At 41.4% G+C, this 14,383-nt stretch overlaps 1 protein-coding gene across 1 annotated transcript; it reads left to right on the plus strand.

Annotated features, from left to right (window-relative positions):
• Nucleotides 1–1,745: 1,745 nt before the first annotated feature.
• Nucleotides 1,746–7,544, plus strand: PIFO (primary cilia formation). The gene is made up of 6 exons (XM_053591550.1): nt 1,746–1,771; nt 2,042–2,184; nt 3,334–3,432; nt 4,052–4,182; nt 5,811–5,928; nt 7,298–7,544. The coding sequence occupies exons 1-6, from the start codon at nt 1,753–1,755 to the stop codon at nt 7,364–7,366; spliced, it is 579 nt and encodes a 192-aa protein (XP_053447525.1). The 5' UTR covers nt 1,746–1,752; the 3' UTR covers nt 7,367–7,544.
• The last annotated feature ends 6,839 nt before the right edge of the window (nt 7,545–14,383 follow it).

Here is a 14,383-nt window from a genome sequence, read left to right on the forward strand (position 1 = left end):
TGTAAAGTACTTACCTACAGTTTCACTATAGTAAATAGTAAATAGTATTAAATTACCTACAGTATTCACTATAGTAACATGCCATATAGTTTAACAGCTAAGAGCAATAAGCCATACCATAAGCCTCGGTATGCAGTAGACTCTACCATCTAGATTTGTAAAAATGTACCTTGTGGCTCAAAGAATGACAAAATTACCTGACACATTTCTCAGAATATACACCTGTTAATAAGTGATGCATGGTTGTGTCTCTCTATATTGTATTTACCATCAATATTACTGCAATTGTGAGCAGATAGAATGCTTGGAGTAAATAATACAATAATTTTGAGACCGTACCCTTATTGTAAGCTTGGCTCATAATGACCTTCTACCTTACTGGGATTTCTGAATTATTTCTTACAAATATTTTCCTCAATGTTCATAAATATAGTGCTATTAACTATTTTTGTAGGATCCAGCGGCACATGAGAATGTTGGGTGGGACAAGGGACATCCATTGTGTGACTAGGCAGAGGGCTACAGGATATCTAGCCTCTCCGGCTTGCTGACCAGGTTCAACACCCCAGTCATTTTTAATTAGGAAAATGCTTCCACAAATTTCCAAACTACCCTCTAGGACTCAGTACCACCGTTTTTTGAAAACCCTACTTTATACTTAAAAAATCATCCTTGAAGACAGTGCTAGCCCAGGGTATGATGGAGCCCAGGGTCATCATCCCTAAGGAGCCAACAAGTAGTATGGACCAGTTACCTCTCTGTTACCTGAACAACTCCTAATCTATTAAGATAAAGGTTAAAAAAAAAGTCAACACATACCCTGACTTTTTTTCCTTGTGTTTATTATCTTCAGCAATGATAACCTCTTACATTGTCACTTACCAAGGCACCCTGAGCTGTCCTAATCCTACCATCTTAATTCTCTCAACAACACTATTAAGAAGAATTATTATTCCCAATTTATTTTATTTTATTTATTTATTTATTTATTTTTTTTTTTGGCAGTTTTTGGCCTGATCTGGGTTTGAACCCACCACCTCCAGCATATGGGGCTGGCGCCTTACTCTGTTGAGCCACAGGTGCCCCCCCACCCCACCCCCAATTTATTTTTTATGCTTTGTTTTACAAGCCAAATTATTCCCAATTTCTGGAATTAAAAAATACAAGTGAGTGCCCAAGATTTTCAAAACTGTTAACTACTTCTGTGGTTCCGCGGCATGCAAGGCCTCCAGTGTAGTTGCAGACGAGGGTTATGCAAACTGATTGAAACGGTCTGGGGAAAAGCAAAAATGGGGGTCTAAGAAGGGCCTAACGTGGAACTGTGAGCTCAACTCCACCTCCCACTCTTGGGCTCTGGCCATTGACCGAAGAGCTCACTATTCTTACAGGCAATCGCCGCACGGCTTCGTTTTTCTATCTCCAAACTGCTGCACCCCACTGTCCCTCCCTCTACTGCAGCGCGTTCCTGCAGTGGCCCAGTTTCCAAAGCTCTGTGTCCCTCCCTCATCCCTAACCTCCTACAGCCACGAGTCCAGCAGACCCCTTACCTTCAGCCCGGGGGCCCAGCTCACTAGCCCCTGGGCTCCGGCTCGCAGGTGTGGGTTCCGTCGGGACCGTGGCTTCACCGCGCCCCCACCTGCCGCGTAGGTGCACAGCCGGCCGCTGCGGCCAGAGCGCCGCCTCTAGGGCTGGCCCGGAGTAGCTTCGTTCCCTTGGCAACGCAGTACACAAGCGCCTGCCGCAGCTGCCGCCATGTGCATTGGCAAAGTCGGTGAGGAGGGGTGCAGAGGAGTCTGAGTAGGGAGGGGGTCGGAGGAAGCGTGGTGGGTGGTGGGTGGAAGGTAAAGGTTGGGGTGGGAAAGACAATGCAGGAGGGAGTGGGGTTCGCCCCTCTCCGTGGGTTCCTTCAGCCTGGGGTTTTAAGCGTGCGTCTGGCCCTGTCCTCTGCTCCTCCTCCCCTGACCCTCTCCTCCCTCGGTGCGCTCACATAGACTGAGATGATTTCCCTCACACGGAGTTTCCCCTCTTTCTTGATCTTTAGAGTCGGTGCCTGAATACTCCTTTGGAACACGTCAACAGAGGAAGCTCTTTCCTCACTCTCATCCCCCAAACTTTTTTGGGAACAAGTTTCTCCCTCTTAGGGGGTCGCCCCACACAGGGCCTGGATGTTACATGCCGGAAGATGTGAGTATCCACCTCCCCTTAGGTGGGTCTCAGTTTTCCATCTGATGAGGGATACCCAAGTTTTGTGGAAGAAAAACTGAGTGGGATTTGTGACCTTCAGAGTCCCAACATGAAAAAGTGTCCTGGTCTCCTGCAACCAACTATTCCAGACAGTGCCAGAGAATAAAAGACCAGTGGACCCCCTCACCCTGTGCACCCCCACTAAGTGCAAGCCTTGGCTTCTTATAGTCCCTGCTCCATCCTCACCTCCAAAGGCCTGTGAGCCAATGCCAGTGTGGATGGAGGTCAAAACGACTGGCTCCCAGAAGTTTCCTGAATCACTACCATAAAGCAGATGAATAGGAGAAAAGTTACTTAACATGTGCCTTCAGAATGAAGACCCAGAGATACAGGGGAAATGGTCTATTTTTACGCTTAGATTCAACAAAGCTTGGACAACCATGCAGAAACATGAGTGAATTAAAAGTGTATGAGGTAGTATTAACAGACCAGGGAAACCCTGCGAGGACTGTCTAGATTTTTTTTTGTCTCTCGGAGCATTTATTCTTCCTCCTGGGTATAGGGCAGGACTCTGTCTGGAATGAGAGTCTTATGACCTACAGCCAAACAAAGTAGGTCAGATAATTTCTTTATGTCCAGTTTTTAAACAGAATATTTTTAGGTTTATGGCTAGCTTTCAGGAAAGGGGGATCCGGTTTCCACAACCCACTTGAGGAAGTGGAGTTCTGGTTTCTATGACCAGCCTAAGGGGAGAATGGGACTGGGAGACAGGAGAAAGTCAGAAAAAAACTTTTGTCACTGAGGTTTTCATTTTGGGGTACTGTTTTCTGAGCCCTGACACCAATTACCTTCCCCTTATTGCAAATCTCAGGCTGACTGTTACATTAGAGCAAATCCAGCTCTCCAGGCTCATAAGACTAGATTCATTAGAATGCATAGAAATGTCATTTACTTTACCTATCTAGCCATATTCTTTACATAGTTACCTGTATCACTTATGTACATGTATTGTCTTCACCTGTAAGGAGTTAAGAAGCGCAATCTCTTGCAGAGAAGGTTCAGATGAGAACTTTGTAAGTTCACTGTGTTTTTATGGCCCTCTGATGATATGTTGCTGTGTTTTCTTTGTTTTTTATATACCACCCAAAGAGGTATGGCTTGGCATACAACTTATCTATCATCCCAACCAGTCTAAGAGGATATTCTTTGGGAGCCAGAACAGCTGTGAGGTTTAAACCAATCATCAAGGTAACGTGCTGGGGTCTTAGTATGGTACATGTTGCTGCATGTGTTTGCATTGGATTTCAAAAGGCAGAGAAGAGGGAGGTGAACTAAAAGAATGTATTTAAGAAAAGCAGGCATTTAGGAGTCTCCTAGGGAGAGTAGAAAATAATTGACTGAGGAAATAGTCCCTAGACATCCCCAGGCAAGGCTTCAGTAATGAAATGTAGTATCTTGTCAATTAAAAAAACTGACATTCTTTTTCATTCTTTTGTGAGATTGAATTTAAAGTATAGGGTCTTTAGTTCAGGATCCTAATTTCTTTTTGGACATTTACCTGACACTTAAGCTTAAGGAATAAGGATAGTGGCTTTAAAAACTAAATCAGGTGGTAAGTGTAGTGGCTGTGACAAGTTGCCTTGGTTCCCTGCCCATCCTACATTTACCTCTCCATCCTATGTACTATGAATTGTTAGGTGGATGAACCATACCCATGTCTTGGTTTTCTGCCTATTTTTCTAGCTCGAGGTGGCAGAACCATAGCTAATCTATGAAGGAAGAGGATGATTCTGTTTTTTTCTACCAGGAAGGTTCTATGTATAACTACATCACCCTCTAACATGTTGATCTTTTTTTTTGGAAACAGGAAAAGATACCTTACTCAGTCATGTTCCAGAGAGTAAGTCCTGAGGAGGAAAAACACAAACAAAGTTTTGCTCCATTTAATGTCATGGTGCCTCGATTTAGGAGCGACTCAAAGGACATTTGTTGTCCCGGGTACGTCTTATCTTTTCCAGTGCTCTTCAACAAAAAGCAATAGAAGGGGGAGAAGTACATGATAGGAAAAGAAGTACACAAAGAAGAGATGACGTCTAAAGTTACTATCCCCCCACCCAAAATAGCCGGGCGTTGTGGCGGGCGCCTGTGGTCCCAGCTGCTTGGGAGGCTGAGGCAAGAGAATCGCCTAAGCCCAAGAGCTGGAGGTTGCTGTGAGACGTGACGCCATGGCACTCTACCAAGGGCAACAAAGTGAGACTCTGTCTCTAAAAAAATAAAATAAAATAAAGTTACTATCCCAGTTGAATAAGCAAATGCTGATTTTTAAAGATTCAACCTGTTGTCTCCCAGATCTCTGGCATTATAGTATGGTAGAATCATAGTTATTCATTCAATAAATTACTTAGCCCTTTATTAATGGGCCAAGTAATTTTGTAGGTTCCAGAGATTTTGAAGTAAAGCCATCACATAAAACTTCTGATTTCTTGGAACTTACATTCCAAGACACAGACAGATGAAAAGCAAATACACAAGAAAATGTAATAAGGAGAGTGACCACATAATTTATTATTCAAACTGTGACACTTCTGAGAGTGAAAGGGGGGTGCTGTTAATAATTATATCAGGACAGTAGAAATAAGCTGAAACTATCATGTGCAAACCAGGAAGTATGTTGACCCAGTGATAAGGTAAAAGGAAAATAAAACAAGTTGATGATATGATAGGGAGTGAGGGGTTGGGCTACTGTAGCAAGGGTTGAGGAAATGACACTGGATCTGAGATCTGAATGTCAAGATTGAGCTGTGAAGATCTGGGGACAAAGCATTCCAGGCAAAAGGAACAGCAAGTTAAAAAGTCTGCAAGTTGGGAAGGAACTTGGTATGAGGAAAACAGAAAGATCAGCATGACTAGAAAGTAGTGAGCAGGGGAGAACAAGAATGGAGGAGAGCAGGCTGACCTATACAGGTCTTGCAGTCTGGGGGGCTTATTCTCAGTGTTTGAGGAAACTGTTCAGAAGTTGTGCAGTTGTAGGGCACACAGTTGCAGTGGCCTTTCTTTTACTAATGAGAAATCCCAACATCAGAGTGAATGTAATTTTCTTAAGCTTGCACTGAGGAAGTGGAAGCATTGAGTTTTGTCCCAAGTCCACCCTAAGTGTTATTTTCCCACAGTAAAAAGTCTGTACCAAAAAACAAAGTGTTATGAGCAAACACAATTTTTAAAATAATTCCATGAACAAGAATATTTAACTGGTTCTCTTTGCTATGCCTGCATTGTTGTAGGTGGCGTGTTACTGTACTTTTGTGGGCAGTACAAACTCATCTCTACTGCATATGCCACCACTTTGGGGGCTTCTGCTCCCTCAGCTGAGTATACTGTCTGCAGAAATACCTTTTAAACTACAGTCGATCTTTGCCCTTGCTGGATATCCAAACTGCTATCTCTGACATCTAACTAGAAATACATTAACAGGCAAAGGAACCCTGTGCTCACCAGACATTAAAAGGCTAATCAGCAAGTTGCTTTTTCCCAGGAGGTTAGGCCTAGTTCAAGGATGGCTATGGTACTGAAGGAGTTCATGAATGGCACTAAATCACTAAACATGATTCTTGCATTTATATTTCTAGCCCTGGCACATACAACCCAGAGAAGAAACTACATCCCAAAATCGCTTGGCCAATGAAATTTGGATCGCCAGATTGGGCTCAAGTTCCATGTCTACAGAAAAGAACACTTAAAGCTGAGGTGATCAGGTTGGGCTTCTGTAGAGGACTCTTGTCTAGTACTTTCATATGTATCTGTGGTTCTCATCCAGGAGGCTCAGAATGACTCTCAGGAAGTCCTGACTTCTAAAATGATGTGGACAATTCTGTGTATCTGAATAGAAGGATATTTTTGGAGAGCTACACAATTTCATTAGATTTTTATTTATTTTTTATTGTATTAAGACCTGGTCTTCCTCTGTCACCCAGACTAGAGTGCGGTGGCATCATCATAGCTCAACAACAACCTCAAACTCCTGGGCGCTCAAGCAATCCTCCTGCCTCAGCCTCCCAAGTAGCTGAGACTACAGGAGTTTGCCACTATGCCTATCTAATTTTTTTTATTTTTTGTAGAGGGAAGGTCTCACTATGTTGCTCAAGCTAGTCTCAGACTCTTGGCCACAAGCCATCCTCCCACCTCAGCCTCCCAGAATGTTAGGATTACAGGAATGAGTCATCATGCCCAGCCTCATTTTATTTTTAAAGGTGCATATGACTAAATAAAAGTCACATTTTCTTACTTGATCCTCAAATAGTCTCTTGTGGTGAGTACAGGAAAAATGTCCCTATAAGACAGAGGAAGACACTGAGACTGAGGTAGAGGAAATGATTTGTGCAGGTTGCACACCTGGAATCTAGATCTTGTGAGTCCTAAGCCAGTGCTCTCCCCATCATACCACCTGAGTATTAGATCACTGGGAGTTATAGAGTATTCTGGTTAAGAGCATGGTTTCTGGGGGCAAAACTATGTGGGTTCAAATACTAGCTCCAATAATTACTTTCTGTGTGATCTTGGCTGAGGGCTTTAATTTTTTTAAGCCTTAGTTTTCTTATCTGTAAAATGGGTAAAATAAAGGCATCAGTCTGATAAGATTACAAACGTTAATTGAGATAATGTATAAAATCATTTAATATAGTAGCTGATAACATAATAAATGTTCAAATCGTGTTAATTATCATAATTCCAGAGGTGCCGTTTTTTTCCTAGTGGAACTCTGGATTAATTCCATAAATATTTATTAAATGCCTAATGTATTAACATCATTGTGTTAGAGGCCTATGGATATCATTCAAGAACTAAACATATAATCCTTCTCTTCAAGAAGGCTACCAACTACTTGGAAATTTGCCAAGTAGCAATTAATTCATAGCATGATATATACCATAGAAAGTGGGTAAAGGGTGGATGTACATACAAATGTTGAGAGACTCACTAAGGCTAGATTACTATGGGGCTGCGGTCAGCCAAGCCATGTATCCATAATGTACAGTTCTCTTTTGCACAGCCAAGAAGACCAGAGAGAGAGGGTTGTCATTAGAATATTGAGTTAAACAATGTTGTTTCACTGCAGCTGTCCACAGACAAAGACTTTCGAAAGCATCGGAACCGTGTTGCCTACCTAAGCCTGTATTATGACTGAGCAGCGGTGACTACCTTCACGTGCTCCTCCTGAACACAGAATCTCCGGGATTGAGGACAGAGATGCTCTTCTCCTTCTGCGTTGCCGTGCCCTCTTTTCTGCCAGCGTGGGGCCCAGGGAGGGGCAGGGGCTCATACCTACTGCATGGAAGCATAAAGAATAGTACAGAGTGCTATCTTCACCTGCTTGTTTGTGGTATATACATGAAGAGCTGGGTGGGAGGGTTCCTGTTGGGTGTTGAGTTGGGTTCATTTTAGCGACATACTCATGGGACTCTGTCTTCTATCCCTAATGCCCAGGTACCAGGTTCTTTTATTCCACCATCAGCCCTGGTCATAAGAGGCTGTTGGCCTATACATATCTAGAGTTTTGATGGGATTTGAGCTTCATAGGTACAAAAGACACTTAAAGCAGATCAAAATATTTATGTGTATGTTTTAGGAGCTCTTTCAAGTTTTTGAGTTCTCCTGCATGGAATGGGAAGGTCTTACTTTGTTGCCTTTCTCAGATTGACATAAAACTCAAAGAACCAACAATTCCCCCTTCCCAATTACATCATCTATTTGGTCTGTTTGTCAACACATACTGAGTTCCCACTATGTCTCAGGCAGAGTGGTAAGCAGAGAGGATACAGCAGGAATCAAAGTAAACTCATCTACTAGCACCCTGGACCTAGTCTGAAGACTCCCCAGGGCAGCTAATGAGTTGTTGGGTCCACCCCCGAATCGGAATGACCTCTGAAGCCTTACAAGTTAATCCAAGGTTATAAAGGCCAGACCCCACAGCAGCTGCATTCACAGTGCTTATCCAGATGCCCAGGCCTAAGAAACAGGCCTCTTTCTGTTTTGCACAAATCCCAGGACTGTATAGAAAAACTGCCCATCAAAATGAGATGGAGCCAAGAGACCAAAGAATGACTCAGATAAGTCCAGTGTGGTGAGTTAGATGAGTTTATCGGAGGCTACTTATGTAGGCTCACTGCTTGCACGAGAGTTCCCCAGGCATACAGTCCTAGGTGGCTTGGGAGTTCTTCAGAAAGAGAAAACCACCCCGTCTACTATGGCAGCACCTTAATCTCTTCCCAGTGCTGCATGACGCAAAACTCTTCCATTGTATCATTGCATGTTTATATTAAAACAAATTAAACATGCACAGTGTAATCAGCATGTGTCTTTATATAACCCACCTTATAGTAATAATATAATTCCCTTTTAGTGGAGATTTTAACACCGCCATTAGTCGAAGAGTACTCTCGGACAGCTAAAGCAGTTCTAAAGCAATCAGGACTGGTTTACATTGGTCTCGGCCTCAAGCAAGTGCTGAGGCACAACTGTCTTTTGCCATTTGCTTCATCTATTTGTGACAGTTTTTTCTTGTGCACCGCAAGCTAGTACAGTACTTTATTTTTTTTCTGTATGGTGGGGAGCTTGTTTTTTTTTCACCTTCCAACACCAGACGAAATAACTCGTGTAGTTCATTCAGGATTGGCACTAAGCACCGTCTACCTTGTCTTTTAGTGCCCGCTTTGGCTTCTTGGTAATGGCTAGAATCATAGCAAGGCTGCGAGTGTCTGGACACCAAAGAATGAGAAGCTGCCAGTGGCCACAGAAAAGCTCTAGCCTACTGCAACTCTCAGGACCACTCCATGTCAGTGTTAGCTGGAGAAAAGGCCAGTAAGAAGCAAAAGATACTGAGCATATAATGCTGAGGGGGCTAATTCCTAAGGAGCCAAGGTCTTCAGAAATAAAAGTGGCAAAGGAAAGAAAGAAAATAAAATTGGAATATTAAGATAATGATAAAGATACTTTAGGCTAAAAATGCACCTAAAACATAGACTTGGTTTCATCTGACAACAGTGATTTCTGTTATCTTGTAAAGAAGTGGTTATGATTTAAGTTAAGTCAGGATTAACTGCTATCACATCTCCCACAGACCTCCCTCTGTTTTCTCCTTTGCATCCACCTCTGTGCAGGTTTTTTCAGAGGTAATATTCAGCACATACTGTTTTTATGATTCAGAGTCTTGGGCCACTACTTTGGAAGATATTGATGGGGGTGATAAAACATCTCTCACACCGTTTGGCACCTACACTCTAAGATTTTCCCAAGGAAGGGAACTCTCTCTTCTAAAATAGTAATCTGATTTGATAAAAAAAAAAAAAATAAGTTTTTAATATAGCTTCAATTAACCTCCAGGGTTTCCTAAAATAATATATTATATGGACAAGTGCTTAAGAAAGAGCACAAATTAATATAAAAAATAAAGGCGGTGCCTGTGGCTCAGGGAGTAGGGTGCCGGCACCAATATACTGAGGGTGGTGGGTTCAAACCCAGCCCCAGCCAAACTGCAACAAAAAAAAATATCTGGGTGTTGTGGTAGATGCCTGTAGTCCCAGCTACTTGGGAGGCTGAGGCAAGAGAATCATCTAAGCCCAGGAACTGGAGGTTGCTATGAGCTGTGTGACGCCACCACAGCACTCTACCAAGGGCGATAAACTGAGACTCAGGCTCTACAAAAAATATACATAGATATAAAAAATAAAACATGTTGTGCCACATTCATTTTTCCTCTAGATTTGGGTCTGATGGTTTACAAATCTTTTAAGGGTTTTTTTGTTTGTTTGTTTTTGAGACAGAATCTCACTTTGTCACCCCAGTAGAGTGCCATCTGTTTTACCAGTATAGAGATCTCCATCTCCTCCACTGCCCTGTCCCTGTCACCTTCTCCACCACTGTTGGTGGAGGTGGAGAAGGTGGCAAAGAAGCTTTCACTTCTGGGTGTCAAGGGTCAGTTATACCAAGTATTGGTGGCTGATAGAGCACATTCTAAAAGAAGAAAACAGGCATTACACAGCATGATCATAACCTGTTTTTGTACTAGAACAGTTTCTGGACATTCTCCTGTTTCAGCTCTGTTCTCGAAGTGTTGGGCCCCATGAAGGTTCCAAGCGCATGTGGCAAGAATGCTACAAAGGACAGATGACGGAAGCAGGGAGGAGGGGAAAACGAGGGCCACTGGAGTCCCAGCAGGTGTCAGCCCTGGGGGGTTCCTTCCAGAGGGGAATGAACCCAACCCTGAAGTGACAGGACAAAGTCTTCATTTTGAGGACTAATCAGTATGTGGTTTAGGGTAGGGGAGGCTTATCTGTAAGTATTTCTAGTCTCTATAATACATTTGGATTTTTGCTATCTTGTTATGCTTTGTTTCTCATGCTTTATTTTTACATATTTCCTTTCAGTACTATTTTTCACTTCTTTTCTTTTCCTCTGGTGATTCAGAAGTTTTAGATTTCATTTAACTCTGCTAGAATGCTCTTAACCACTACTACAGTTTTCTGCCTCTGAACTCATTCACTGGTTACTTTGAACAAGTCATTTTATAATCTCTCTTACAAGTTTTTAGAGACCTAGAACCTCTTACATTTCCCACCGCTCTACTCCACGTGTTCCTTGGGATAAGTCCAGCTCACCCCAAGGAACATACAAAGCCTCAGGAAAGACTAGGACTTCTCCCTTCGTAACTATGCAAATCGGCCACCTGAGCTTTGTCCTTGCTCTTCTTCACAACATCCCACTGACTCTCCCCACAGCACCCAGATAACAAAATCTATGCATCTAAGTTGGGGAATGGTGCCCTGTCGTGAGAGGGAAGTGATCTAGCTCAGAGGTAAGTGTTGGTACACACAGGCATACCTCAGAGATAGCTCAGGTTTGGCTCTAGACCACAGCAACAAAGCAACTATCACAACAAAGCAAGTCACACAAGTTTTTTGGTTTCCCAATGAAGATAAAAGTTATGTTCTGTAGTACTGTAGTCTACTTAAGTGGACAATAACATTGTGCCTTAAAAAGTGTACATGCCTTAATTTGAAAAATAATTTATTACTAAAAGAGCTAATGATCATCTGAGCCTTTAGCAAGTTGTGATGTTTTTGCTGGTGGAGGGTCTTGTCAGTTGCCGGCCACTGACCGAGGAGGGCAATGGTTCTTGAAGGTTGAGGTGGCTCTGGCAAGTTTTTAAAAACAAGACAATAATGAAGTTTGCTGCATTGATTGACTTTTCCTTAATTGAAGGATGTCTCTATTTATAGCATGTTTGATAGCACTTTACACATGGCAGAACTTCTTTCAAAATTTGAGCCAATCCTTTAAAATATTGTCACTGCTTTCTTAACTAAGTTTATGTAATATTCTAAATCCATTGTTGTCATTTCAATAATATTCACAGCATCTTCACCATGAGTACGTTCCATCTCAAGAAACCATTTTCTTAGGCTGGGTGCAGTGGCTCATGCCTGTAATCCTAGCACTCTGGAAGGCCAAGGTAGGTGGATTGCTTGAACTCACGAGTTCGAGACCAACCTGAGCTAAAGCGAGACCCCAGTCCCTACTAAAAATAGAAAAACTGAGGCAAGAGGATCGCTTCAGCCCAAGTTGGAGTTTGCTGTGAGCACTCTACCCAGGGTGACAGCTTGAGGCTCTGTCTCAAAACAAACAAACAAACAAAAACACCATTTTCTTTGCTCAACCATAAAAAGCAACTCCACATCTACTAAAGTTTTATCATCAGATTGAAGAAGTTTAGTCACACCTTCAGGCTCCACTTCTAGATCTCTGCTATTTCTAACACATCTGCAGTGACTTCCTCCTTTGAAGTCTTGAACCCTCTCGAAGTCATCCATGAGGGTTGAAATCAACTTCTTCCAAACTCCTCTATTAGTGTTGCTATTTTGATGTCTTGAATGTTCTTAATTGCATCCATAATAGTAAATCCTTTCCAGAAGTTTTTCAATTTACTTTGTTCAGATCCATTAGAGGAATCACTATTTACAGCAGCTATAGCCTTAGAAAATGTATTTCTTAAATAAGACTTGAAAGTTGAAATGACTCTTGATTCATGAACTGTAGAATGAATGTTGTGTTAGCAGGCATAAAAACCATGTTAATCGTCTTGAATATCTCTATCATATCTCTTGGGTGACTAGGTACCAGTGGGCAATTTGTTCTGAGCTTTATATGTCAACAGTGGGCTTAAAATGTCCAACAAATTGTGCTGAAAATACATGTACCATTATCCAATCTTTGTTGTTCATTTATAGAGCATAGACAGAATATATTTGGCATAATCCTTAAGTGCCTGGGATTTTTTGAATAGTAAATGAGCCTTGGCTTCAGCTGAAAGTTACTGGCTGCATTCACCCCTAACAAAAGAGCATGTCCTTTGAAGCTTTGAATCCAGGCATTAATTTCTCTCTAGCTATGAAAGTCCTAGATGGCATCTCCTTCCAATAGAATGCTGTTTTATCTACAGTGAAAATCTGTTGTTTGTCCATTCTTGAGATATTTGGCTTAGGAGAATGATCTCTACTTCCTTCCATATTGCTGCAAAAGACATTAATTCATCCTTTTTATGTCTGAGTAATATTCCATGGTATACATATAACACATTTTCTTAATCCACTTATGAATTGATGGGCACTTGGATCAATTCCACATCTTTGCAATTGTGAATTGTGCTGCTATAAACATTCGAGTGCAGATGTCATCCATGAGGGTTGAAAAAATGACTTATTTTGTTTGGAGTAGACACCCAGCAGTGAGATTACTGGATCAAATGATGGGTCTACTTTTAGTTCTTTGAGAAATCTCCGTACTATTTTCCACAGGGATTATATCAATTGAAAGGGTACATTGTCTGTGGATTCAAGACATATAATTGACTAATTCAATTCCATTCTTGTTTTCTTGTTCTGGTTCATATATTCTTGGACATTAATCTAAATGAAGCTGTTATTTATTTAATTTTAGTATTAAACACTTAGTATTATCCTAAGCAACCACATTTTGCCATGTATAATGTGCTCTTATGTATTATGTGATCTTATGTATAACGCACATCCATGATTTTGGCCTACACGTTCAGAAAAAAAACTTTCATTTTAATTTTTAATTCAAATTTTTTTGTTTATATTTAGGTGATTATTTTTGTATTATAAGGGAATTTTAGTATTTTTTACATATTATGGTACAAGAAACTGTATGTAACAAATAATTACAAACACAAGAACAGATTACAAGGTATAAGAAATTTTATGTATTGGTAACAAATTTACTATGTTTATACATAATAGAAGGCCAAGAACTCTTGGTCACTGTAAATATCAGAAGTATTATCTTCTTTAATTTCTACATTACTGGTGTCTTTTGAAAAGTCACTTTCGTCATCCCAATAACTGTCATCATCCTCAGTTCCATCCACAGCATTGCTGATGCTGCATTTTTTTAAATGATTTCATAATCACTTCCTTCTTGACACAGGTGCATGATCTTAGAATCCAATCACAAACCTGGGCAATGTATGTTTCCTTGATTCTACCTACAGGTGTTAGATCATCACCAGCTGACTACATCCAGGACATCTACTCTTTCTTAATTAGAGCCTTCAAGGGCTTGTTTACTGACACATCAGGAGGTTGCAGTTGGCTGGTTCGACCAGCAGGGGGCACAACAGGCTGGGTTTTCAAGTGCCCTGTGCTCGCTTTCTCACTTGGTGTAACACCGGCTTTGAAGTGATCAAAAACAAGCAAAGCTGTTTTTCTGAGTAATCCACTAGGCGTTTGTGACCAGACTTTGTTAAACTGGGCAGATTTTCATGCTTTCTTCATTCATCCATCCCTTCTCATGCACATGAACAATAACTCCACTTGGAATCTTTTCTTTCAGAAACATTTTTCTTTTAAAGATGACCAGAGGTGGTAGCTTTGTCTCATCTGCACAACAGAACAACAGTGAAATGTGTTTTCTCATGTCCACAAGTTTTAACAGCCACGGTCTTTTCTCCTTTGACATCCACATTTCTATTGAATGGCTCATCAAATGTGAGTGAGATCTCATCCATACCGTCAATGTGGGAGAGCTCAAAGTTGTCTTTCAAAGATTGATAACTTAAGAATGAAATTCTAAAACTTGGTTCTCATAGGCTGCTGGATGTCTGGGGGCAAGTTTGTTCATGTCCTCA

The sequence above is a fragment of the Nycticebus coucang genome, chromosome 5 (assembly GCF_027406575.1).
Source record: "Nycticebus coucang isolate mNycCou1 chromosome 5, mNycCou1.pri, whole genome shotgun sequence".
In the NCBI taxonomy this organism is placed as follows: Eukaryota; Metazoa; Chordata; class Mammalia; order Primates; family Lorisidae; genus Nycticebus; species Nycticebus coucang.

What these genes read in the sequence shown, in the direction of transcription:
- PIFO (XM_053591550.1), top strand. An exon ending in GGTTTAAACCAATCATCAAG is followed by an intron (nt 3,433 to 4,051) that starts GTAACGTGCTGG and finishes TTTTGGAAACAG; the next exon opens with GAAAAGATACCTTACTCAGT. An exon ending in AAAGAACACTTAAAGCTGAG is followed by an intron (nt 5,929 to 7,297) that starts GTGATCAGGTTG and finishes GTTTCACTGCAG; the next exon opens with CTGTCCACAGACAAAGACTT.